The sequence below is a fragment of the Gymnodraco acuticeps genome, unplaced genomic scaffold, assembly GCF_902827175.1.
Source record: "Gymnodraco acuticeps unplaced genomic scaffold, fGymAcu1.1, whole genome shotgun sequence".
Classification (NCBI taxonomy): domain Eukaryota; kingdom Metazoa; phylum Chordata; class Actinopteri; order Perciformes; family Bathydraconidae; genus Gymnodraco; species Gymnodraco acuticeps.
The window spans coordinates 551,330-576,233 of NW_022991434.1; the positions used below are offsets into that span (position 1 = coordinate 551,330).

The window sequence follows — 24,904 nt, forward strand, 5'->3', positions numbered from 1 at the left end:
GTCCAACAGGATGATGACAGAGGAGAGGGATGCAGTTTTGGCAGTGTGCAGTTCCTAAGTGACAGCAAGTAGAGCAGTTTCTGTGGAGTGACCTGCCTTGAAACCAGACTGGTGCGGATCCAGAAGGTTGTTCTCATGGAGATAACAGGAGAGTTGTTTAAAGACAGCGCGTTCAAGTGTTTTAGACAGGAATAGGAGGAGAGGGACAGGCCTGTAGTTTATAACATCAGACGGGTTGAGAGTGGGTTTCTTTAGGAGAGGGTTTACTCTTGCCTCCTTGAGACTGTTTGGAAAGTGACCAGAAGTTAGAGAAGTGTTGATGAAATGGGTGAGAAACGGTAGAATATCAGGAGCGATAGTCTGAAGGAGGTTTGAAGGGATAGGGTCCAGAGGACAGGTGGTAGGGCGGGCAGAGGTAATGAGGGTAAGAACCTCACTTGGAGAGAGAGGGGAAAAGGAGTTTAGTGTGTGGGTGAAAGGAGGGTCTGGTGACCCAGCGGTGAGTAAAGGTGAGTCAGAAAAAGAAGAGCGAATATCATCAACCTTTTTTTCAAAGTAGTTAACAAAGTCGCTTGACAGAAGGGGGGAGGGGCTTTGGGAGGGTCCAGGAGGGAGGAGAAGATGGAAAATAGTTTTTTAGGATTGGAATAGGAAGATTGGATCTTATCTTGAAAGAAAGTGCTTTTTGCCTGAGAGATCGAAGCAGAGAAAGAGGAGAGGAGAGCTTGATAGGTTAGGAGGTCGTCACGGTGTTTGGATTTCCACCATTTCCGCTCTGCTGCCCGAAGGACGGTTCTATTAGCACGCAGTGCATCATTTAGCCAGGGAGCAGGAGGGGACTGACGAGCCTGCCGAGATGTGAGAGGACAAAGAGAGTCCAGAGAGGATGAGAGAGTAGAGAGGAGAGTTTCTGCAGCAGAGTTTGGAGGTAGGAGTTGGAACGAGTCAGAGGAAGGGAGGGATGAGAGCACCGATGAGGCAAAGGTAGAGGGGGAGAGGGAACGAAGGTTACGGCGGACAGGTGCAGGATGAGAAGACATTAGTTTGTTATGTTTGGAAAGGGGTAGAGAGAATGAAATGAAGAAGTGATCGGATGTGTGGAGTGGGTTTACAGAGAGGTTAGAAGTAGAGCAGTTCCTTGAGAATATGAGATCAAGGACATTGCCAGCTTTATGAGTTGGTGGGGATGGAGACAGTGAGAAAGCAAAGGCGGTTAACAGAGATGTTAGTTTGTCTATCTTCCCTGTCTGGAGGTTGAAGTCTCCGAGAAGTACAGCGGGAGGGCCAGTTTCAGGGATGTGTGAGAGGAGATGATCTAATTCCTCCAAGAAGTCCCCCAAGGCGCCTGGTGGACGGTAGAGAACAACAATGGTTAATTGTATAGGATGAGTTACTGTGACGGCATGGAATTCAAAGGTGGAAGGAGTGAAGTTAGGTAGCTTGAAGAGGGAAAAGCTCCATTTGGGAGAGAGCAGGAGACCAGTGCCACCTCCTCTGCCAGTGGGTCTAGGTGTATGGGAGAAGGAATATGCTGTGGAGAGAGCTGCTGAGGTGGATGTGTTAGATGGAGTAATCCAGGTCTCAGTGAGAGCAAGGAAATCCAGAGACTGCAGGGAGGCGTAGCCAGAGATGAAGTCAGCCTTAGGAACAGCTGACTGGCAGTTCCACAGGCCGCCTGAAACTAGATGTTGGATGTCAGTGGAGCATGTGGGATAGATGAGAGCAGGCCGGTTATATCGATTAGGAGATACACAGGGCCAGTGATAATTGTGAGAAGACACATGAACAGGAATGGAGAAAATACACATGATTATAGCATGAGGGGCTAAACAACCAAATAAAATAAAACACCGGCGATACTTAGCTCAATCAAAGTAGGATTTGCCTCCTCTTTGCCTCCCTCGTGACTCCCACAGGACTCTAATGTCTTTGTCTGTCTGATGCTGAAGCTGACGCTCCAGGAAAGTGCTACCTAAAATGGATACCTGATTGCTGAGTTCTCACAGCTGTGGGGCCACGCCCCTTTAATTAGTTAACTCTCTGCAGCTGGTGGCCCTCAAAAGGAAATCGAGACTGGCTCCCTCCTGAGTTTCTATTGTGTATTTTCAGTGGCCCAATGGTTTTACAATTACATTAAACCCTAAGTTATAAAGTTATGAGTTTAACCCTTAATACAGTTACACCTACTCAATAAAGCTCTTAGTATTCTACAAATGTTTAAATCAAAGTTAACCCTAGCAGTCAGTTAGTTTAGTTTTAAGGTTTCAGTCAAATTACTTGTCTCAAGTTTCTGCCTGACAGATACTGTAGCGGTTTTGAGATTTAAAATCACAATTTCAGTCAGATCAACTACAGAGCCTTGATACAGAGTACACACACTGAAACAGAGAAGTCTAAAAACAGAATGTTACTCACACAATTCTAGAAGTCACCAGTTGTTATCCTGTCAAAATCGAGTTGCACACTGGCAGGTCAGTGATCAGGATGAGATTTAAATACAGTTTCTGGGGGGGAAGTGGCCGCAGATCAGAGCTGATGGGTCTCAATCGAGACTGGCTCCCTCCTGAGTTGCTATTGTGTCTTTTCAGTGGCCCAATGGTTTTACAATTACATTAAACCCTAAGTTATAAAGTTATGAGTTTAACCCTTAATACAGTTACACCTACTCAATAAAGCTCTTAGTATTCTACAAATGTTTAAATCAAAGTTAACCCTAGCAGTCAGTTAGTTCAGTTTTAACTAAGTGGGGTCACTGCTGATGGATTTAATGTGATCCGTCTCTTAAATTTGTGTCAACCACAGACCTTATTTCCAGCTATTTTCCAAAAACTAGTTAAAAAAACTTTGACTCTGAGACGAGGGTAAAGTGGTAAAATGCTAACTCACTTCTGGGTTTTAGGACTCGTTCCTGCACCACTCTATAGGTGTCACTATTTAGTAGAAGAAAGACGGGTTAACTCAGGAGTAAGCAGGAGGCCCTGACTCAAAATGACTGAAAGCTTCCAGTTTCCTTTGACTGTACAATCTGAGGCAAGTCTGGACATTCACTCCATCGGAAGAAAATGACACTTATACACATAGTAGGCTAATGGGTGTGCATTTTATTCTGCTTCTGCTGGTAGGATATAAAGTCAGCCACAGTAAGAGGGAAAATAATAACATGGTTTCATTGGGTAGTTCACCATAGAAGCACTCTAAGTATTTTGTGTTGCAACTGAAGAGGGCAGTTACGGTTTTAACCGGCGACATAAGGATTGTATCTTAGAAGATTGTCCAGAGGTTTAAAGAAAAGGTTTAACCGATGACAATTATTTTACCAATTCAATACACACAAAGCTCTTGTCATTACAAACATATCACATTGGCTCCCATAAGGCCAGCCTAACCAGAAGTAGACCATCAAAATGTGCTTTTATCTATATTTTTAGAGAACTTTTACAATCTCCTCCTAAAGAGTAGATCTCTAACACTTTTGGACCGAAAACCCCATGTCATTTGTTACGCTATATTGCAAAAGCATAGCTGATAGGTCAAAGCAAAACACACAATGTTTTGACCGTTTACATGTGTCAACTAAAGATTGGCTTGCTCCAAACATGACTTTCTTGATGATAGGCTGGTCTGGGTCCTGATGGTAAGGGGGCCTGGCCTGTTGGGTTCTGGTGTTCTGGAAGCTTTAAAGCAGCAGAAGTCTCTGCAGCTGACAGAAGGGACTGCAGCAGTCTGCAGCACAGCAGGTGAGAGACACTGCACTGTGTGTGATGTGCTCATGTTGCATTCATTTACAGTTCCTGACACACTCCGGGGGGGGATGGTAAGTTAAGACTGTGAAGTTCAAATGTGCTCAGATATACTAACGTTTAACCTTTAAGAATGACGTCCAATTCAACTCCACTAACTGTATCCTATTTCATTCTTGGAGCTTATTTGAATATTGGATATTTGAGGTACTTGTGTTTCATGATAACTGCCATGTTGTACATTGTGATTGTTGTTGCCAACACGTCTCTGATTGTGGTTATCTGTGTGAACAGGAGCTTACATGAACCTATGTACCTGTTTCTGTGCAGCCTGTTTGTAAATGAACTGTATGGTAGTACAGGGTTGTTTCCATTCCTTCTGCTTCAGATCCTCTCTGACATTCACACTGTCTCTGCTCCGCTCTGCTTCCTGCAGATTTTCTGCTTGCATACATATGGAGGTATTGAGTTTTACAAATTAACCGTCATGTCTTATGACAGATATCTTGCTATCTGTTATCCTCTGCAATATAACACTCGTATGACTTCTAACAAAGCGGTTATTCTTATTATTCTGGTTTGGTTGTACTGTTTTGTGAAGTTCCCGATAACGTTATATTTAAGCATCCGTTTGACACTTTGTGGAAACATAATACATGGTTTGTATTGTACTAACTATGCTGTTGTGAAGTTGGCATGTTCTGACACTCAGGTGAACAACTTTTATGGACTTTTTAACACTGCTTTATCTGTTTTTGTCCCTCTGTTTCCAATCCTCTTCTCGTACATGAGGATCCTCAGAGTGTGTTTCTCTGGCTCCAAACAGACCAGACAGAAAGCTCTCAGTACCTGCACACCTCACCTTGTTTCCCTCCTCAACTTCTCTTTTGGCTGCGGCTTTGAAGTACTTCAGAGTAGATTTGATATGAGCGGTGTTCCCAGTGTGCTGCGTATTATTCTGTCACTGTATTTTTTCATCATACAGCCACTAATGAACCCTGTCATGTACGGACTGCAAATGTCCAAACTAAGAAACATATGTAAACATGTGCTCCGTTATAAACTGTTGGCTGGTAGGTCTAATAACTAAAGTGTCAGTGAATGGATCTTAATATCTTGTCTTGAAATGTGCAGATTAAAACATTGTAATGAAATGGGAAACATTTGTATTATGTTCATAGTGTTTATAGTATTTATTATATATACACATGCATCCCAATACTCATGAATAAACAGACAAATGTCACCTTAATGTAAACACAGTGCAAATATGAACCTATATTAATATATAGCCTTTGAATACATTTAAAACGAAATGTAAAGTATATATATATATATAAGGATTGATAGTACATTTAATGATGTCTCTATAACACATCATGTGGATAGTCCTCTGTCGTGTGAACTGTGCAGTGTGAACAAGCATCATGTTATAAAGCACTTTGTGGGGGGGGGTGATGTTTCTGGACTTTTGGTATTTGGTGTAACCAAAATTAACAAGGAAAAATAAACAAGCTTGTAGCACAATTCATCTTTGTAGTCTCTATTTTATATTGCGGTGAAGGTATCTTCAAATGACTGTATTCATACATCATGATAACGGCCCATACTCATACATCATTTTATTGAAAAGAGCAATGTCATCAGCAAAGCACTAGCAACCTTTATTGATTCAGTTATCTCATCCCTTATTCGCTCAATTCAAACTGGATCCATAAAGTATAAAATGAGAATAAAAAATCCCCACTCTAGACGTTGTGAAAGCAATCGACAAAGCAAGCTGGGCATTGCTCATTAAAATGCTGTTTCTGTGGAGTCATTTAAACAATGGATTGTTGGAAATCACGTCATGACAAATGTGTCATGGGACTTAATTACCCAGGATCCTTCACTGTTGTCCAAAACCTGCATCACATCCTGCAAACTGATGTCCCCTCTCCACATGTAGATATGGAAACTCAGCAGATAGAAAGACGCTGAGCTGTAATGTGTGTTGTGTTGTAATGAGCTAAAAGGTAACGTTAGGTGGCTTTGACACATTGCCAGGCTGATGTCGGTTGAGTCCCTGGAACAATAACTGTCTTATTAACCCCACGCCAATATCACATATATTAAATATGGTAATAAGGCCTGAGCACAAATGTGCTGGGACACATCGGTTTTGTTAGACAAGGTTCAAGGTTCAAGGCTTTTATTGGTCATACGAACATAGCTATAGTGCAGTTATGACGATGAACATCTTAGGTCACAGGCTCCTCCAACAGTGCAACACAATAAAACAGATAAACAGAAAAATATAGTGCAAGTGAATAGTAAATACTAATGCTGTCAAAATTATCGCGTTAACGGCGGTAATTCATTTTTTAAATTAATTATGTTAAAATATTTAACGCATTTAACGCATGTGCAGAATGGCCCGCCACATACATCCCACCAGTGGCAGCGCCAGGGTATGGCTGTGGTAGGCTACAGCCATACCAAGAAATGGCTTAGCCCCACCTTGAAAAATGATGTTAAAGTAAGCAAAATAAAGTCCGCGAACTCGCGCCGAGAATTGCACAGACAGCAGTTAGTCAGATTGATTTCAGCCACTTGTCTGGAAATACCGAAGACCAGAAACGGTTTTGAAAACTTTGTCACGTAGTGATCGTCTTCTCAATAGAGCATCTTTGATAATGTCTTCTGGCCAATCAGAATCAAGATAACGGCGTGGTGTTGTTGCAGGAAGTCCCGACGGAGAATACTTTTGCTGTAGTACAGGCGTAATCTGAAATGCGTACCAGCACTTGTGTCACAAAGTGCATTTGCGTACCGACGTACTTGTGAAGCTTTTCCAGAATGCGGTTAGATCACCGGACGACAGAGTCGGTCTCCGTGTGCACAGACAGGGCTGCTGTTAACGTCGGTCTGTACAACGGAATTGTGCCAAAAAACTACGCCAACCGGCTGCGGAGGGAGACTCCTCCCCTTCACTGGAGAACTGCGCTAAAACAGCTGATCACAACGTTCACCCCCCCCCCCCGTCGACTTTCCTGAAGTACTCCCCCGTTGATAGAAATCAACACGTAATGAATTAAGACCCCACGGTTTGATGATTGAAAGGTGTGTGGGCTGTCTTTCATTTTGACACGCAGAAAAAATGTTATAATAAACATACATATGTTAAATGGAGATATCCGCCTTCTTTCATTTATCTTTCCATTCCCACAACAATATACATAAAGACATGGCATATTTTGGACATAGTTCGAATGGTGATTAATCATGATTAATTAATTTTTAAGCTGTGATTAATCTGATTAAAATGTAATCGTTTGACAGCCCTAGTAAATACAAAAAGAAAAATAGTACAAAAAGTGAAATAGTGCAATAAGAGTCTATACAAGTTATTGGTTGGTATGATATTTAGAGAACATTTTGTGGCTGGGGTGATGGGGGTCTTTGATCATCCTGAGGGCTTTCTTCCTGAGCCGCTGGGAGTAAAGGTCCTCCAGGGATGGCAGTTCCGTCCTGGTGATGTTCTCTGCAGTTTTCACCACCCTCTATAAAGCCTTACGATTGAGGGCGGTGCAGCTGCCGTACCAGGCCGTGATGCAGCCAGTCAGGATGCTCTCTATGGAGCAACTGTAGAAGGTCATGATGCTCTCTATGGTGCACCTCTAGAAGGTCAGGATGCTCTCTATGGAGCACCTGTAGAAGGTCAGGATGCTCTCTATGGAGCACCTGTAGAAGGTCAGGATGCTCTCTATGGTGCACCTGTAGAAGGTCAGGATGCTCTCTATGGAGCACCTGTAGAAGGTCATGATGCTCTCTATGGAGCACCTGTAGAAGGTCAAGATCCTCTCTATGGAGCACCTGTAGAAGGTCAGGATCCTCTCTATGGTGCACCTGTAGAAGGTCAGGATGCTCTCTATGGAGCACCTGTAGAAGGTCAAGATCCTCTCTATGGTGCACCTGTAGAAGGTCAGGATGCTCTCTATGGAGCACCTGTAGAAGGTCATGATGCTCTCTATGGAGCACCTGTAGAAGGTCAGGATCCTCTCTATGGTGCAACTGTAGAAGGTCAGGATCCTCTCTATGGTGCACCTGTAGAAGGTCAGGATGCTCTCTATGGTGCACCTGTAGAAGGTCAAGATCCTCTCTATGGTGCACCTGTAGAAGGTCAGGATGCTCTCTATGGAGCACCTGTAGAAGGTCATGATGCTCTCTATGGAGCACCTGTAGAAGGTCAGGATCCTCTCTATGGAGCACCTGTAGAAGGTCAGGATCCTCTCTATGGTGCACCTGTAGAAGGTCAGGATCCTCTCTATGGTGCACCTGTAGAAGGTCAGGATCCTCTCTATGGAGCACCTGTAGAAGGTCAGGATCCTCTCTATGGTGCACCTGTAGAAGGTCAGGATCCTCTCTATGGTGCACCTGTAGAAGGTCAGGATGCTGTCTATGGTGCACCTGTAGAAGGTCAGGATCCTCTCTATGGTGCACCTGTAGAAGGTCAGGATGCTCTCTATGGTGCACCTGTAGAAGGTCAGGATCCTCTCTATGGTGCACCTGTAGAAGGTCAGGATGCTGTCTATGGTGCACCTGTAGAAGGTCAGGATCCTCTCTATGGTGCACCTGTAGAAGGTCAGGATGCTCCCTTTGTTGCACCTGTAGAAAGTCAGGATCCTCTCTAGGGTGCACCTGTAGAAGTTGCAGAGTATCCTGTCCATGGAGAACCTCCTCAGCCTGCGGAGGAAGAAGAGCCGCTGTTCCGGTGTTGAGGATCAGGGTGGAGGATGTGATGTTTCCCACCCGCACTGCCTGGGGTCTGCCCGTCAGGAATTTCAGGATCCAGTCACAGAGGGCGCTGTTGAGCCCGAGTTCTCTGAGCTTGATGGCCAGCTTGGAGGGCACAATGGTGTTGAAAGCTGAACTGTAATCAATGAACAGCATTCTCACATATGTGTTCCTCTGGTCCAGGTGTGAGAGGGCAGTGTTATGACCGGCTCGTAGGCCACAACAGAAAGATGACCAGAAGTACACGAGTTTCCAAAAACCACTGCACATTTATTTAGGTTGTTCAGTATAGAGTACAAGATGGATGGACGAGGGGAGAGGATCGCCGTGTTACTCCTCCTGCGGCCGGCTTGGAGAGAGTCAGGGCCTCCCCGTGACTCCGGGCAGCTGGGCTTAATAGCACCTCGGCTCTGGCCAGGTGTCCGCGATCGCGCTGATTGGCCTCTTCAGCTCCACCCCACCGTAAGACCTGAAACACACCTGCACACAGGCTCTGGGGCCGTCACAGCAGTGTGGATGGTGAGGGCTATGGCGTCGTCTGTGGACCTCTTTGCTCTGTAGGCAAACTGCAGGGGTTCCAGAGAGTCAGGGAGGGAGGAGGTGATGAAGAAGGTTTTGACTAACCGCTCAAAGCACTTCATAATGATGGAGGTGAGTGCTACGGGCGGTAGTCATTGAGGATGGTGATCTTTGACTTTTTGGGGACAGGAACGATGGTGGAGAGTTTGAAGCATGTGGGGACTACAGACTGCAGCAGGGACCTGTTGAAGATGTCTGTGAACACCTCTGCCAGCTGGACTGCACACACCCTGAGAACACGACCAGGGATGCCATCAAGTCCAGGAGCCTTGTGTGGGTTAACCCTTTAACTTGTTAAGCCCTGAGCCTGAGCTCGAAAATGACATTTCCAGAACAAATGACTATATCTTCACTTCTAAAAGGGCTAAATTAATAATCTTTTTCCTCAAAGCAATGATAAACCTGTGAGTTGGAAGTAGAAAATATAGATATGTTTTTATTTTAAAGTAAATTCAGATTGAACATGGTAAAAAAATGTAAATGTTAGTGTCCTTCCAAAAATAAAACATTACTTATAGTGAAAACCACCCTTGAATGATGGGATCGGAGACTATAAAGCTTTAGGAATCCAAACTATAACATATAATAAGTACCCTGTATCAAGATTGATGCAAAACAAGTGGAAAACATTTTACCTTTTTAGAGAGGTTTAGAAAAAAAAAACTCTTCTGGGGTCATTTGGGTGGATTTTTCATATCTCTGGCCCCCCTCGGTCGATTTTGATGATTAACATCTATTTTGAACCGTTAGAGCCAATAGAATCGAAGGGAAGTCCCTAAGATCTATCTAAACATTACCCATTGGTGAATGAGTGATTCCTAGCCAGAATGCCCTAAATCGGAAGCTGTCATACACTCTGGTAGCAGCTAATATGAAATCTCCGTTATTGATATAAATATGAAGATGGATTATCAGTAATCATATCAAAGTGACACAGACACATTGGATTAACCTATGGATTAACCTTCAGCAGCGTTTTTCTCGTTTTAATGCCATTGAACACAACTTTTGATCAGAAACAGCAAAAGGTCAGACATTTCTCCCGTTTTTCCTCCGTAAAGCTACGTGGTGTGATGTCTGGGTTTGCTTCCCCTGGCGAGTTTTGATCGCACAGTGATGATACTTATACTTCTAGAATCTGTGGAATCTCATCTTGCTAGCTGATATATTGTTTGTGCAAATCCGATAAGTAATAAAGTATTTCTACAGTGAGTTCTGTGCTAAGTGTGTTAGCATTTTTTCGCTCAGGGCTCATTTAGACGCTTCTTGTTTCATTGCAGACTGTTATGTTTATGTGGGGAAATGGCAGCGCATACATCATTTGAGATATGCGTGCCTGGCAAACCATTTTCTTATATCCTGCAACCGTTTCCCACCAATCAGGACACGGTATTAATAAAATAGTGTATTCCTTTCCCTGCCAATCAGGGCTGCTTTCAGTTTTATTACCATGGATACAGGTTTACAAAAAAAAGATTATTTTTTCAATAAAGTGAACATATTAATCAATTATATATATATATATATATATATATATAAACATCTCTGGCCCCCGAAAGTGTCTCTTGGATTAATTTTGGCCCTTGGACAAATGTAGTTGGTGACTCCTGCACTAGTTGTTCCAGGCACGTCCAGCTGGGAGGAGACCGAGGGCAGACCTAGGACCAGATGGAGGGATTATATCTCTACCCAGGACCAGATGGAGGGATTATATCTCTACCTAGGACGAGGTGGAGGGATTATATCTCTACCCAGTGTTGAGATCTCCATATCAAGTGAATACTTAAAACGAAAGTGAATTATAAATCAAATATGATCAATCATATTCTTGTATAAACCCATAATGAGAATGCTTCTTGATGGTTTTTGAATATGTATGTATGCTTACAATTTTATTTGTTGCTGTTTTGATAACTTTGCGTTTTAAAAAGAGGGTGTTGAGATCTCCATATCAGGTTGAATAATTAAAACGACAGTTAGTTATAATCAAATATAATCAATTATATTCTTGTATAATCCACAATGAAAATGCTTCATATTTTAGGTTTCTCTATATTTACAGTATAAACAAAACACAAGTGGTTTGTTAAGTTGAGTGTAAGGCCTATAATGATTTATGGGTGTCACTGATAAGGGAGAAGGCAGTTTCTTCCCTCTCCTCTCACAGCAATACACAGGGAGGGGGGCTCCGGACTTAAGGAGAAACACACTGAGGCCCCATAAAGGTGGTTATATCATAGCCGAGAATAATATTTTGAAAGTCCTGCAGGGGTCATGTCCTATTTACACAAACATGGGAAGGTGTGTCTTATGCCATAGCCAATAGAATATGTCTGGTCATGTCCAGTCCTGTACATCAGAGGCCATGCCCAGTTTCCACAAATATAGATATGGAGGAGGTGTCTTAGGTTTGTCTATCCTGTTTTCGAGCATAAAGACACTGGCGGATGGGGAGGAACTTTATTTTTGGGAGAGAGCGAGAGAGAGGGGGGGTTCCCCTGGTATGCTCTCTCTCGGTAAGCTCTGTCCCTCAGAGCTGGGTTAATAGCTCTCGGTAAGGTTCTCTCAGACTTGGTAAATATCTCTCAAATGTATTGGTTGAATACTGAGTGAATTTCTTTGTGAACTGAGTGGAATGATTTGATGGGTGATGTGTTTTTTAATGTTATTCCTGCCATCTGTGTCGGAAAAACGTGTGTGAATATTAGGCCCGCCACCTGTGAGGAATCTTCCTCCGAATTCATGCGGATAGGTATGGGTTTTTGAATGTTATTCCCAAGTTTGAATGTGCTTTTTATTATCACCGGTCTTTTATGAGGAAATGCCTCTAAATTCTATCGGGAGATTTTAAATGTCACAACTGAATTGGGCAGTTGAAGTTAAAAAATATGGTAATAAATGTAAAACTGTGAATTAAAGTTTCATATTTGAACATGATCACAGCATGATATGTTTAGTATGATTATAATGTTGTAAAGAGAGAAGGTAAAAACCCTATTAGTTTGGACCTATTTTTCTTCAAATAAACTGATCCCACCTTTTGGATTGGGACAATTTAAAAGACATCTGTGCTCTCCTCTCCTGCTTCAAAGGTAAGATTGCACCCTGCCACACTCACACTTAGGTAGGGCCACACCTCATTTACTGATATCAAAATCCTTCGGGATCGCTTAAACAGATTTAAGAGAGTTGTCTGAATTGAAACAGCAGTTAATTTAACCTGGTTCTTCAGGGAGTTAATAGAGGTGAGATATTGCTGACGTTGGTGGATCTGAGCCAAGCAGTAAACTTACATAGACTAAATAACTTCGGTTAGGTCAATTAGTAGGTCTGAGTAATTTCCCGGAATAAATTATCAGCCCTCACCGACTCTTACACCAGGACCAGGTGGAGCGATTATATCTCTACCTAGGACCAGGTGGAGGGATTATATCTCTACCTAGGACCAGGTGGAGCGATTAGATCTCTACCCAGGACCAGGTGGAGGGATTATATCTCTACCTAAAACCAGGTGGAGGGATTATATCTCTACCCAGGACCAGGTGGAGGGATTATATCTCTACCTAGGACCAGGTGGAGGGATTACATCTCTACCTAGGACCAGGTTGAGGGATTATATATCTACCTACGACCAGGTGGAGGGATGATATGACAGTTCCTGACACACTCCGGGGGGGGGGATGGTAAATTAAGGCTGTGAAGTTCAAATGTGAGCAGATGTACTAACGTTTAACCTCTAAGAATGATGTCCAATTCAACTTCACTAACTGTATCCTATTTCATTCTTGTAGAATACTTGAATATTGGATATTTGAGGTACTTGTATTTCATGATAACTGCATTTGTATACATTGTGATTGTTGTTGCCAACACGTCTCTGATTGTGGTTATCTGTGTGAACAGGAGCTTACATGAACCTATGTACCTTTTTCTGTGCAGCCTGTTTGTAAATGAACTGTATGGTAGTACAGGGTTGTTTCCATTCCTTCTGGTTCAGATCCTCTCTGACATTCACACTGTCTCTGCTCCGCTCTGCTTCCTGCAGATGTTCTGCTTGCATACATATGGAGGTATTGAGTTTTACAAATTAACCGTCATGTCTTATGACAGATATCTTGCTATCTGTTATCCTCTGCAATATAACACTCGTATGACTTCTAACAAGGCGGTTATTCTTATTATTCTGGTTTGGTTGTACTCTTTTGTGAAGTTCACAATAACGTTATCTTTAAACATCCGTTTGACACTTTGTGGAAACATAATAAATGGTTTGTATTGTAATAACTACCTTGTTGTGAAGCTGGCATGTTCTGACACTCAGGTGAACAATATGTATGGATATTTTGCCATTGCTTTATCTGTGTTAGGCCCTCTGCGTGGCTGTGGTCCTGGATCATAGGTCCTGGATGGATATCCTCGTGGATTCATCTTCCTATTATACACACACGCATTTCCAAACATTTGGACTACCTATGTTGCAAATGTATTATCTTTTCAATTTACACACGGCATCTATTGCACGTCTGTCCGTCCTGGGAGAGGGATCCCTCCTCTGTTGCTCTCCCTGAGGTTTCTCCCATTTTTCCCTTTAAACTGTGGGTTTTCTCCGGAAGTTTTTCCTTGTACGATGTGAGGGTCTAAGGACAGAGGGTGTCGTATTGTCATACTAATATTTTGTACAAACTGTGAAGTCCACTGAGACAAATGTAACATTTGTGATATTGGGCTATATAAATAAACATTGATTGATTGATTGATTGATCACTGGAATCCTAGCCACTTTGGCCTGTAACAGACTGTGGTGGATCCAGCTCTAGCTGCCTGGATAGACTGAATAACGCTGTCAGACAATCCACCCTGTCTCAGCCTGTCCCTCTCAGGAGCCACTGGAGAGGTTGGCCGAGAGTGGGTAACGTCCCGATTGCACATGCCTCTTGAGACATCGCCCCTCAGAACTGGGGAACCGCCCAGGGGTGGCCCACCTTCATCTGTGTCATCTCTGAGTACCACAGCGCCCCAACGCGGTCCGGAGCCACTAGGATGACTGACAGACGTTCTCGCCTCACTCTCCCCAGGAGAGGGAGAATGAGACGCAGCAGTGGAAAGGCGTATAGCAGCTTCCTTGGCCATGGCTCGTGTGCAAACGTGTCCACCCGCAAGGGCGGGTCGTCGCTCAGGCCCATGGAGAACCACAGGGCACAGTGGCTGTTTCGCCGGCTGGCGAACAGATCCACTTCCGCTCTCCCGAACTGGGCCCAGATCTGCTTCACCACCTCCGGGTGAAGCGTCCATTCGCCTGGGGGGCCGCCCCTCGACATGAGGTTGGCCCCCCTGTTCTCCAGTCCCGGGATATGGAGAGTTCTCAGAGATAACACCACCTCTGAAGCCCATAACCACAGCCTCTCCTTTGTGGCCAACAAGGCGGCGGAGCGGACTCCGCCCTGCCTGTTGATATAAGCCACTGTGGTGCTGTTGTTGCTCCTGACCATTACATGTCTCCCTTGAATTAGGGGCATGAAAAGCTGGAGAACTAACACTACCGCCCGTAGCTCTAGGAGGTTGCTGTGTCGAGACTCTGTTAGAGCCCAGCACCCACCAATAGCCCTCTTCAGGCAGGTCCCTCCACATCCTGTTCTGGATGCGTCCGTGAACACTGTGATGTAGGAGGTCATCCGTCCCAGTGGAGACCCCCTCCGGAGGTGATCCGGGGACCCCCAAAACCGGAGGTTGCCCTCCACTGAGGGGGGGATGGTCATCAGCCGCCGTTTGTGCCTCTTGGGATCCAAACGCAGGCTGGAGAACCACCTCTCCAGGCGGCTTATATGTAGTAACCCCAGCGGGACCACAATGTGAGCAGCCGCCATGAGACTCAAAGTCTGCATGACAGTTAAAGCTGTCACTGTCGCCCCCTGTCGCAGCCTGTGAACCGCCCGGAGAAGGGACGCACTTCTGCTCTCTGACAGGGTGGCGCGTAGCGCGCCTGCATCGAGCACCACTCCCAACTACAACGCCTGTTGGTGAGGTATGGGGGTGCTCTTTCAATTGATCGCAAAGCCTAATTTGGTCAGGTGTGTGATCAATTGTGCTGTGCAAAGCATTGCCTGTTCCCTGGACCCGGCCATGACTATGAGGTCGTCTAGTAAAATAAAACTCTCATGCCGTGGGCGCGCAGCGGTTGAAGCGCTGTGGACACACCTTTGCTGAATGTGCATGGGGATAGGGAATAGCCAAAATGGCAGCATGTTGACTCGTAGGCTATCCCCTGGAAGGCAAAACGCAGACACTTTCTGTGCTCTGGAGCAATTTCTGCATGAAAGTACGCATCCTTCAGGTCGACGGTGGTGAACCAATCGCCTGGCTGCACAAGCCCCAGTAACTGTTTCATAGTTAACATGCGGAATTTCCTGCAGGAAATGTGGCGATTCAGGCTGCGGAGATCTAGAATAGGTCTGAATTCCCCTGTCTTCCTGAGAACCAGGAAGTACATGGAATAAAGACCCTTTCCTCTGTGCTGAGGGTGCACAACAGACACAGCCTGTTTCTGCACCAGAGCCTGAATATCTGCTGAGAGGAAACACATCTCCTCCTGGGAGGACAGATTTACCTCTCGCATGCCCATAAAAAGAGGTGGGTGTGGGACACCCACAAGACAGTGGTCCATGTGATACAGTGGTACGGTGTATAGACATGTGGTACAGTGGGACGCTGCAAAACTGGAGTGAATAGCCCCGTTTCAGCGTCCTGTCCCTCCACCTTGTTAGCACGCAGCTGAGTGTCCATTCCCCAGAACATTGTGTTAATGGACAAGCCCTCAGGTGTGGTGCCGCAGCTATGAAGCTGTGATACTCTCTGGTGTTCCGTTCCGCCGCAAAAACTCGCCGCGAAGGGAAGATTTGCCCATGGAGGGTTGACACAGAAAGGGCCGATTATTTACTGAGGACCCTGAACGCACCGCCACGCGCTCTTGTGTGAGTGCGGGCTCCGCCATAATGCAGCCTTTACCACTACGGGTAAACTGCATTGGAGTCTTTGCTCTAGGCGTAGTGTGTTCTCTGACAGCAATACGCCGGCCATAATGTCCCTGTACCCGCATAGTGCTCCCCTTTAGATAGCACTCCCTGCGGTTCATCCCTCTCATCTGCGCATGCCCACTAGCCACCTCCTTTACAGGAGCTACAGCTGGGGCAGCGAATGGGGAATTTGTACGGTTAACATTGTGTGTAGGCCTAAGTGTAGCCTTTGTGGAAACAAAAGACACTTAGATTTGGATACAGATCAACCTCATTCTTATTAGAAAACGTAGTGATCTGTGCATTATACAGGGAGGAGGCGGGATTCGCCCCCTCGTCCAGGGCGGAGAGATTTTCTCCCCCCGCCCGTCAGATCCGTAAAGACGGAAAGGCCGTCCCCGTGAGTGCCGGCACACCGGTTCCACGGGGTGGGCCGAAGAGGTGGAGGGTGCCGCGGGCACGGGATCTCCGTGCCGGCACCTCTCCCTTCGTCTCACCTCTCTACTGAGGTCTTTGAACACACCGTGGCCCTCGGGGGAGGGGGGCCGCGCGCGCCGTCACAATGCCATCTCTTTGAAACGGACATTATGGGGAAAAGTGGAATTGTGGAGAGAAATGACTCTTACTCTGGGATAAATGCAATAGTCTTTACTGAATGCATTTTTCCCACACACACACCTCACTCCAGAACTAGAGTTTACAAACGTAAACCACCGTTCTCCTGCGGGGGTCCCTGAACGCACCACAGCCACTCTCACGAGGGCCGCGCGTCCACGTATTAACGCTGTATTTCCCATTGCAACGGTGAAATGCATTAATCGGAGCTATTATACCACGCAAGGTGTATTTTCTGACAACAGCAAGCCGGCAATAGCGTCTCTTGAACCCGCACAGTGCTTTGACAGCACTCGGTTTATTCCACTCACGTGCACACGCCCTCCTGCTGGCTCCCTTATACTGGGGTTTACAGCGGGGGCGGGGAGTGTAGGACAGTGTTTCTTCCGCTGGGGATGGGCAAGAATCAGCCACGCTGCGACTACTCCTCATCCCGTGAGCAAGGAGATCGAGCCAAAGAGCCCTCCGTAAACACGGGGGCTCCCAGAAGATCAACACGATCCTCTTTGGAAAGTGCCACGCGGCGTGATATCCCAGGGACATCACACGGCGGGCAGCGGCGGCGGCCTGTGATGAAGTAGGGTCGACCCTATATCATGTGAAGCCACCGAGCACCGGTCCACGGGGGAACCGGGCCTGGGGCAAGGCCCGTGGACCAAGCTACTTATTCGGCCTTGCGGCCCAATAATCGCTCTGACCTGGTGAGGCGGGGGCATCTCTAGCAATGAGTGAGTAGCCCACACACCCGCCGCCATGATCATCATCCAGGGAGAGTACAGCCCTGGGCGGTGGACTTCCATGGACGCCAGACCCGGAAGGAATGGCCAACGTGAATGGCACCGACTCGGCCATATCCTGGTCCCCCAAACACTCGAAGCAAAGGTGGTGGGGATCGGCACCCGCTATTTCAGCCAGGGCACGAAGGACAGGCCCGGGTCTCTAGCAGTGGCGACTCCCTGGAGGTATGATAACTCTTTCTTCTTCTTTCAAACGTCTCAGTCTCTCGTGGAATCACTTCCGCTGCTGAAGAGAAAAGGATGATAGTCAGGAGGCGAGGCCTCCTTTTATACGGTGTGATGCGCGCGCATTCAGGTAGGCCCGCGCAAGGCCGGCTACGTCTATAGAAGTCTCAGTGGGAGAATACTCGCAGGGTAAGGTAGTACCCATAGAGTCCAGTAGAGTCCAGTAGAGGGCGGAGCCTGTGGGAGATATAACTGAATCATGTGAGATCTGATTAAGTGAAATGATTTCAGCAGTGAATTTTATAATGGATAAAACGTTCAAGTATATTCATGATATTCCAATGCAACATATGAAACATATTCCTATATGTCCTCTGTTATAAACTGTTGGCTGGTAGGTCTAATAACTAAAGTGTCAGTTAATGGATCTTAATATCTTGCCTTGAAATGTGCTGATTAAAAACATTTCATTAAATCGTAAAACATTTGACTATGTTCATAGTATTTATAATATGTATTAGATATACACTTGCATTCCAATATTCATAAATAAACAGACACATGTCACCTAAATGTAAACACAGTAAAAATATAAACCTATATTAATATATTGCCTTTCTATACATTTAAAACGAAATGTAAAGTATATATATATATATATATATATTAGGGCTGTCAAGTTAACGCGTTAATAACGTGTTAACGCAAAAAAAAATTAACGCCACTAATTATTTTAACGCGATTAACGCATGTGTATTTTTTGTCCTCGGCCGCCCCGTAGTTTCAGAGCGCATCGAGTTTAAAATACCATCTACAAGCTGATGCTGACAGCCCCGCTCCTGCCGCCCGCTTGTGGCAGACCACACTTCCACGCTCACCGGCAGGCACCGACTGGCTGTTGGGAGGACCGGGAGGGTGTGTGTATGTGTGGCCCGAGCGAGCGAGAGAGTAGGGTTGCCAACTTCCAGAAATGGAGAAACGGGACACATGCATGTGTCCCCCGCGCGCGTGCGCGCAAAGATTTTCGGGTTTCTGGTGGATTTAGTTACTTTTTTAGTTACTCCACCTCCTCACCTGCTACGACCTCGGTGAGAGGAGGACACAGCTCTTTTAGAATATCCCGAACAGTTTTGGGGCCAAGCACATAGGCTGTTATCATCTCAGCCTTTGTTCTTCCACATTGCATTTTCTTTGCAGTGTTCGAATCACTAAACATGGCACTTGCCCGCTTATTACTGCAGTCCATGCTGTTGTAACTCAAACCATACTTAACTGTGTGATACACTGATGTTACCTCACATGCAGCAACTTTGTCTTGTTCTGCAGTTGAACTGCCGAAGAATTTAGTTATATTTGATGCACCTTTATTTTGTGTTGCTCGCTTGTGCATTTCTGTGCCAGCATGCTGTTTCAGGTCGTTTTCTCCACCGTGACCTTTTGAAAACTCCCTCCGACACAAGGTGCAGAAGACCCGAGACAGATCTCCACTCACGGGCTTTACCCAACTGTGTTTTTCTTCCCACTGTTTGTTGTAAGACACAAGTCTTTTCTTTTTAGAAGGGCCCAGAACCACATCCTCTCTCTCTTCTCCTCTTTCATCATCACCTCCTCCACCGGCAGCGCTCATTTTCCCACACGACTGAACAGGCTGACATGCCACACAAACAATGATGCCGCACCCGCCGCCCACCGGAGAAAATCTCTCACACACACACACACACACACACACACACACACACACACACACACACACACACACACACAGCGGTAGCGCCCTTCGCATACAGCACACAAACACACACTGAATTGCGCAAACAGAAACATATTTTTTATTTTTCCCTTTACACGGGAGTCCGGGACAAACAAAGTCCCGTACGGGACACACCCCTTTTGGCTCAAATACGGGGCGTCCCGGCTAATACGGGACGGTTGGCAACCCTACGAGAGAGAGACCTTACGTGCATTGTTGTTGTTAGCATCTGGTGCTAGCTAGCTGCGCTAACGGATATGGAGCTGTTTAAATGAAAACAGAGGAGCGACATTTCGCCACAACTGCGCCGAGCACTTGACTTTATGCAGGAAGCCAGACAGTGGGACATTGTACGAGAAGTCAGCACACTCAGCACGGATAGTGCGCAACATGATTGCAGCGTCCAGGCAGCTCCCGTTCGAGCATATGCCTTGAGTTGCACATAGCTCCAACGCACACACACACACACACACACACACACACACACACACACACACACACACACACACACACACACACACACACACACACACACACACACACACACACACACACTTTGTATTGTATTATTGAATGAGAGAGGTTCCAGGTTGAATTGAGGCGAATATTTGTCATTGTTCAAATGATAATAAACATTAGCATAAAGCATATTTGTCCACTCATATGTTGATAAGAGTATTACAAACTTTAAAAATATTCCTCTAAGGTACATTTAGAACAGATCAAAAATGTGCGATTAATTTGCGATTAATCGCGATTAACTATTTTAATCGACTGACAGCCCTAATATATATATAAGGATTGATAGTCTTTATAACATATCATGTGGATAGTCCTCTGTGCTGTGAACTGTGCAGTGTGAACAAGCATCATGTTATAAAGCACTTTGTGGGGGGGTGATGTTTCTGGACTTTTGGTATTTGGTGTAACCAAAATTAACAAGGAAAAATAAACAAGCCTGTAGCACAATTCATCTTTGTAGTATCCATTTTATATTGCGGTGAAGATATCTTCAAACGACTGTATTCACACATGATAATGGCCCAAACTCATACATCATTTTATTGAAAAGAGCTCAAAAGCAACATAGTTTAAGTCCATGGGTACCTCCATTATCTGGCAGCTTGAAGTTCATATTAACTTGCTTCTCTCAATTTGAATGTTCGATAGTGAGTTAACACGTCCAACCTCTCGTAGGTCAGTTTTTTCAGAGGTCAGGAGACAACACCCGATGGTGTGTAGCCTACCTCCTTCTCACAATGGGGACTGCCGTTGGAGGTCTAGGCCTTGGTTCCTTTCTTTTTAATTCAAACATTCGAACATCATAGATGCTTGCATTGACTTGACACCTAAGAGACAATTGACTCACTGCCCTGTCGGTGAACCCCTTTTGCTTGATGCTTCGTGCTGACCCTACAAGGCGACTCAGACCAAAGCCTTCATTGTTTCAGAAGTTACTTCAGGTCAAGGGTTATATCAATATAACTGGGCTTCCACACTATTCACTGGATTGGGAGGCAAAATGATGTCTGTTGTGCCCAGTTTGTATGTTGGCATGTTAGGTGGAACCCATGGCCTCTATCAGACACACTGATCAGTTGTTTTTGTGCTTCGAGATGGTTCGGACAGTAAAGCCCTTTCCAGAAGCGGCTGGCAGGATGCGAGGTAATCTCACAGGCCTATAGGCAGGCTGGGAGGGTGTGCATTCATCGGCACAGTAACCATGTGAGGGTGGGCCTGTAAGTGTTGTTTTATGTACTATGAAGGTATTTGGGTGATGTCACACACTGCCAAACACCACAGCGGTTGAATCAAAAATAATCTGTATGACTGTAAGGAAAATGAGACCAGTTGTTCAGGAAAATGGATCTGAATAAAAACCAATGTGAAGGATATCAAATGAGATCAGCACACGGAGAGGCAGGATTGTGTATGGTTGGAATCTATGTGTATCTGCAATGAATAAAACCCAGCTTTGCTGCACTTGCCTGCCTTCTTCTTGATCTGAGTCGTGTTTTTCTCCACAATAGTTAGAAGAAAGCTGACCCCAGTAAGTTGTTGGTTCAGCTCTGATCAATGTTTACATGCTTTCACTTGCTCTTATCCTAAAGAAATATAAAATATCATACTATAACTATGCAAATGATACTCAGATCTAAATTACAATAAACCCTGACAACTATGGACCACATTACAGTCTCTGAAAAACTGCATGCAACAAATCAGCACCTGGTCGAGCCAACATTTCCTGCAACAAAATAAGGACAAAACGGAACAATTATTTTTGGTGAAAAAGGGACAGAGCCAATGTTAATGCTGTCCAACACATCAGACAATGTCAGAAACCTCGGTGTAGTCATGGACCATGACTTCATTTCAAAACCCACATCAAACCCACATCAAAGGAAGTTAATGTTTTACCACCTGAAAAACACAGCCAGACTGAAAACATCCGTGTCTCTAAACGACCTCGAGAAACTAGTCCATGCCTTTGTTTTTAGCAGGCTTGATTACTACAACAGTGTTTGTACAGGTCTCTGTAAAAAAATCAATAAGATGACTACAACTCATCCAGAACGTGCTGGCAGAGTCCACACCAAAACTAGAAGAGCACATCCCTCCAGTTCTCAAAGATAAGGAGATGTGTTATTGGCTTCCAATAACACAAAGGATACACTTCAAAATATGACTTTTAACTTACGAAGCACAAATGGATTGGGACCACAATACATGGACATGCTTCACTGTAACAAGCCAACCAGAGCTCTCAGATCATCGGGGTTGGGGTTGCACCGCAGACCTGGAAACAACTGCCTGAAAACCTGAGGTATTCTCCAACCCTGGGTTCTTTTAAATCAAGGTTAAATACCTTTCTCTTTAATGCTGCATATCCTGAGATCATCTAACTATTCTTTTATATTGTACCTAAGCACTTTTTTCTGCAACCATTCTGTCATCTTTTTTGTGAGTTGCCTTTTTGTTTGCTTTGTTTTTAACTTCTATGTTAAAGCTCACCTATTATGCTATATTTGAACAATATATTATAGGGCCATACAAAACATGTCTCTGAAGTGTTTTGCTCAAAATACCAAACAGATCACCCATTGTAGCCTCATACCCCTCTATTTAAGCCTTGTTTAAAAAAGTGCTGATTTAGGGTCCGGCCCTTTAAATGTAACCGTAAGGAGGAAAAGAGAGAGGGTTTTATTTTCTGACACTTTGTGAGTCTCCTGACACACCGGGGACACATATTTATGGAGAAAATACATCAAAAAGTTGCTTTTGCATAATAGGTGACCTTTATGTTCAGCACTTTGAATTGTCTGAAATGTGCTCTATAAATAAACAAAACTAACCTTTACCTATAAGCCCAGACAGCGCCCTCTACCAAAGGGTCTCTCCGTTGTTACTGCAGCTGTACTACAGGCAAGGGCAGCAAGACATTTAGCTTGCAGATTTCTACACACTTTGTGTTTTTGCTACTTTGAGGTCAAAAGTCAATTCACCTTTAAAACTATTTATATTAACCTTAAACTATACAACATTTTCCTAAATTTTTTGCATTTTTTATTATTAATATAGGTGTATATTTCACTGTGTTAACATTTAGATGACATTTGACTGTTTATTCATGAATATTGGAATGCATGTGTATAAACATATTGAAAAATGTTACAATTTAATTGAATGTATTTAATCCGCACATTTCAAGACAGGATATTGAGAATCATTCACTGACACTTTAGTTATTAGACCTACCAGCCAACAGTTTATAACGGAGCACATGTTTACATATGTGTCTTAGTTTGGACATTTGCAGTCCGTACATGACAGGGTTCATTAGTGGCTGTATGATGAGAAAATACAGTGACAGAATAATACGCAGCACACTGGGAACACCGCTCATATCAAATCTACTCTGAAGTATTTCAAAGCTGCAGCCGAAAGAGAAGTTGAGGAGGGAAACAAGGTGAGGTGTGCAGGTACTGAGAGCTTTCTGTCTGGTCTGTTTGGAGCCAGAGAAACACACTCTGAGGATCCTCATGTACGAGAAGAGGATTGGAAACAAAGGGACTAAGATTGAGAGAACAATTGAAAAAAGTCCATAAATGTTGTTCACCTGAGTGTCAGAACATGCCAACTTCACAACAAGGTGGTTGTTACAATTCAAACTGTCAATGATGTTTCCACAAAGTGTCAAACGGATGTTTAAAGATAAGGTTATCAAGAACTTCACAAAAGAGTACAACCAAACGAGAATAATAAGAATAACTGCTTTGTTAGAAGTCATACGAGTGTTATATTGCAGAGGATAACAGATAGCAAGATATCTGTCATAAGACATGACGGCTAAATTACAAAATTGTATATTTGCATATGTGTACAAGCAGAACATCTGCAGGAAGCAGAGCGGAGCAGAAAGAGTGTGAATGTCAGAGAGGATCTGAACCAGAAGGAATGGAAACAACCCTGTACTACCATACAGTTCATTTACAAACAGGCTGCACAGAAAAAGGTACATAGGTTCATGTAAGCTCCTGTTCACACAGATAACCACAATCAGAGACGTGTTGGCAACAACAATCACAATGTATACAAATGCAGTTATCATGAAACACAAGTACCTCAAATATCCAATATTCAAATAAGCTCCAAGAATGAAATAGGATACAGTTAGTGGAGTTGAATTAGACATCATTCTTAGAGGTTAAACGTTAGTATATCTGAGCACATTTGAACTTCACAGTCTTAACTTACCATCCCCCCCGGAGTGCGTCAGGAACTGTAAATGAATGCAACATGAGCACATCACACACAGTGCAGTGTCTCTCACCTGCTGTGCTGCAGACTGCTGCAGTCCCTTCTGTCAGCTGCAGAGACTTCTGCTGCTTTAAAGCTTCCAGAACACCAGAACCCAACAGGCCAGGCCCCTTACCATCAGGACCCAGACCAGCCTATTCATACACACAATATAATTTAACCTGTCAAGAGCCTGTTTTCCAGGTCTCAGGCTCGAAAATGACATTCCCAGAATAAATGACAATATCTTCACTTCTAAAAGGGGTAAATTAATAATCTTTTTTCTCAAAGTAATGATAAACCTGTGAGTTGGATGTAGAAAAGTCAGAATCAATATAGCATTTTTTTTATTTTAAAGTAAATTCAGATTGAACACAGTAAAAACATGTAAATTATAGTGTCCGTCCAAAAATAAAACATTACTTATAGTGAAAACCACCCTTCAATGATGGGATAGTAAACTAAAAGCTTTAGGAATCCAAACTATGACATATAATAAGTACCCTGTATCAAGATTGATGCAAAACAAGTGAAATATGACCTTTTTAGAGAGATTTAGAAAATAAAACACTTCTGAGGTCATTTGGGTTGATTTTCCATATCTCTGGCCCCCCTCGGTCGATTTTGATGAATCTCTTTTGAACCGTTAGAGCCAATGGAATAGAGAGGGAA

At 44.3% G+C, this 24,904-nt stretch overlaps 2 protein-coding genes across 2 annotated transcripts; one reads left to right on the forward strand and one right to left on the reverse strand.

The window, feature by feature from the left end:
* Positions 1–3,873: 3,873 nt before the first annotated feature.
* LOC117532554 (olfactory receptor 142-like) lies at positions 3,874–4,830 on the forward strand. The gene has a single exon (XM_034195883.1). The coding sequence runs from the start codon at positions 3,874–3,876 to the stop codon at positions 4,828–4,830; it is 957 nt and encodes a 318-aa protein (XP_034051774.1).
* A 4,344-nt stretch (positions 4,831–9,174) lies between these two features.
* Positions 9,175–24,479, reverse strand: LOC117532555 (olfactory receptor 10A6-like). The gene is made up of 2 exons (XM_034195885.1): positions 23,192–24,479; positions 9,175–9,314 (listed from the first exon to the last, which is right to left on the reverse strand). Exons 1-2 carry the CDS (start codon positions 24,129–24,131, stop codon positions 9,175–9,177), a joined length of 1,080 nt encoding a protein of 359 aa, XP_034051776.1. The 5' UTR covers positions 24,132–24,479.
* Between the last annotated feature and the right edge of the window lie 425 nt (positions 24,480–24,904).

What these genes read in the sequence shown, in the direction of transcription:
- LOC117532554 (XM_034195883.1), top strand. Translation starts at nt 3,874, where the DNA reads ATGACGTCCAATTCAACTCCACTAACTGTATCCTATTTCATTCTTGGA.
- LOC117532555 (XM_034195885.1), bottom strand. Translation starts at nt 24,131, where the DNA reads ATGATGTCTAATTCAACTCCACTAACTGTATCCTATTTCATTCTTGGA. An exon ending in CCGTTATAAACTGTTGGCTG is followed by an intron (nt 9,315 to 23,191) that starts GTAGGTCTAATA and finishes GGGTGTGTGCAG; the next exon opens with TCCAGCTGGCAGAGGTGTTC.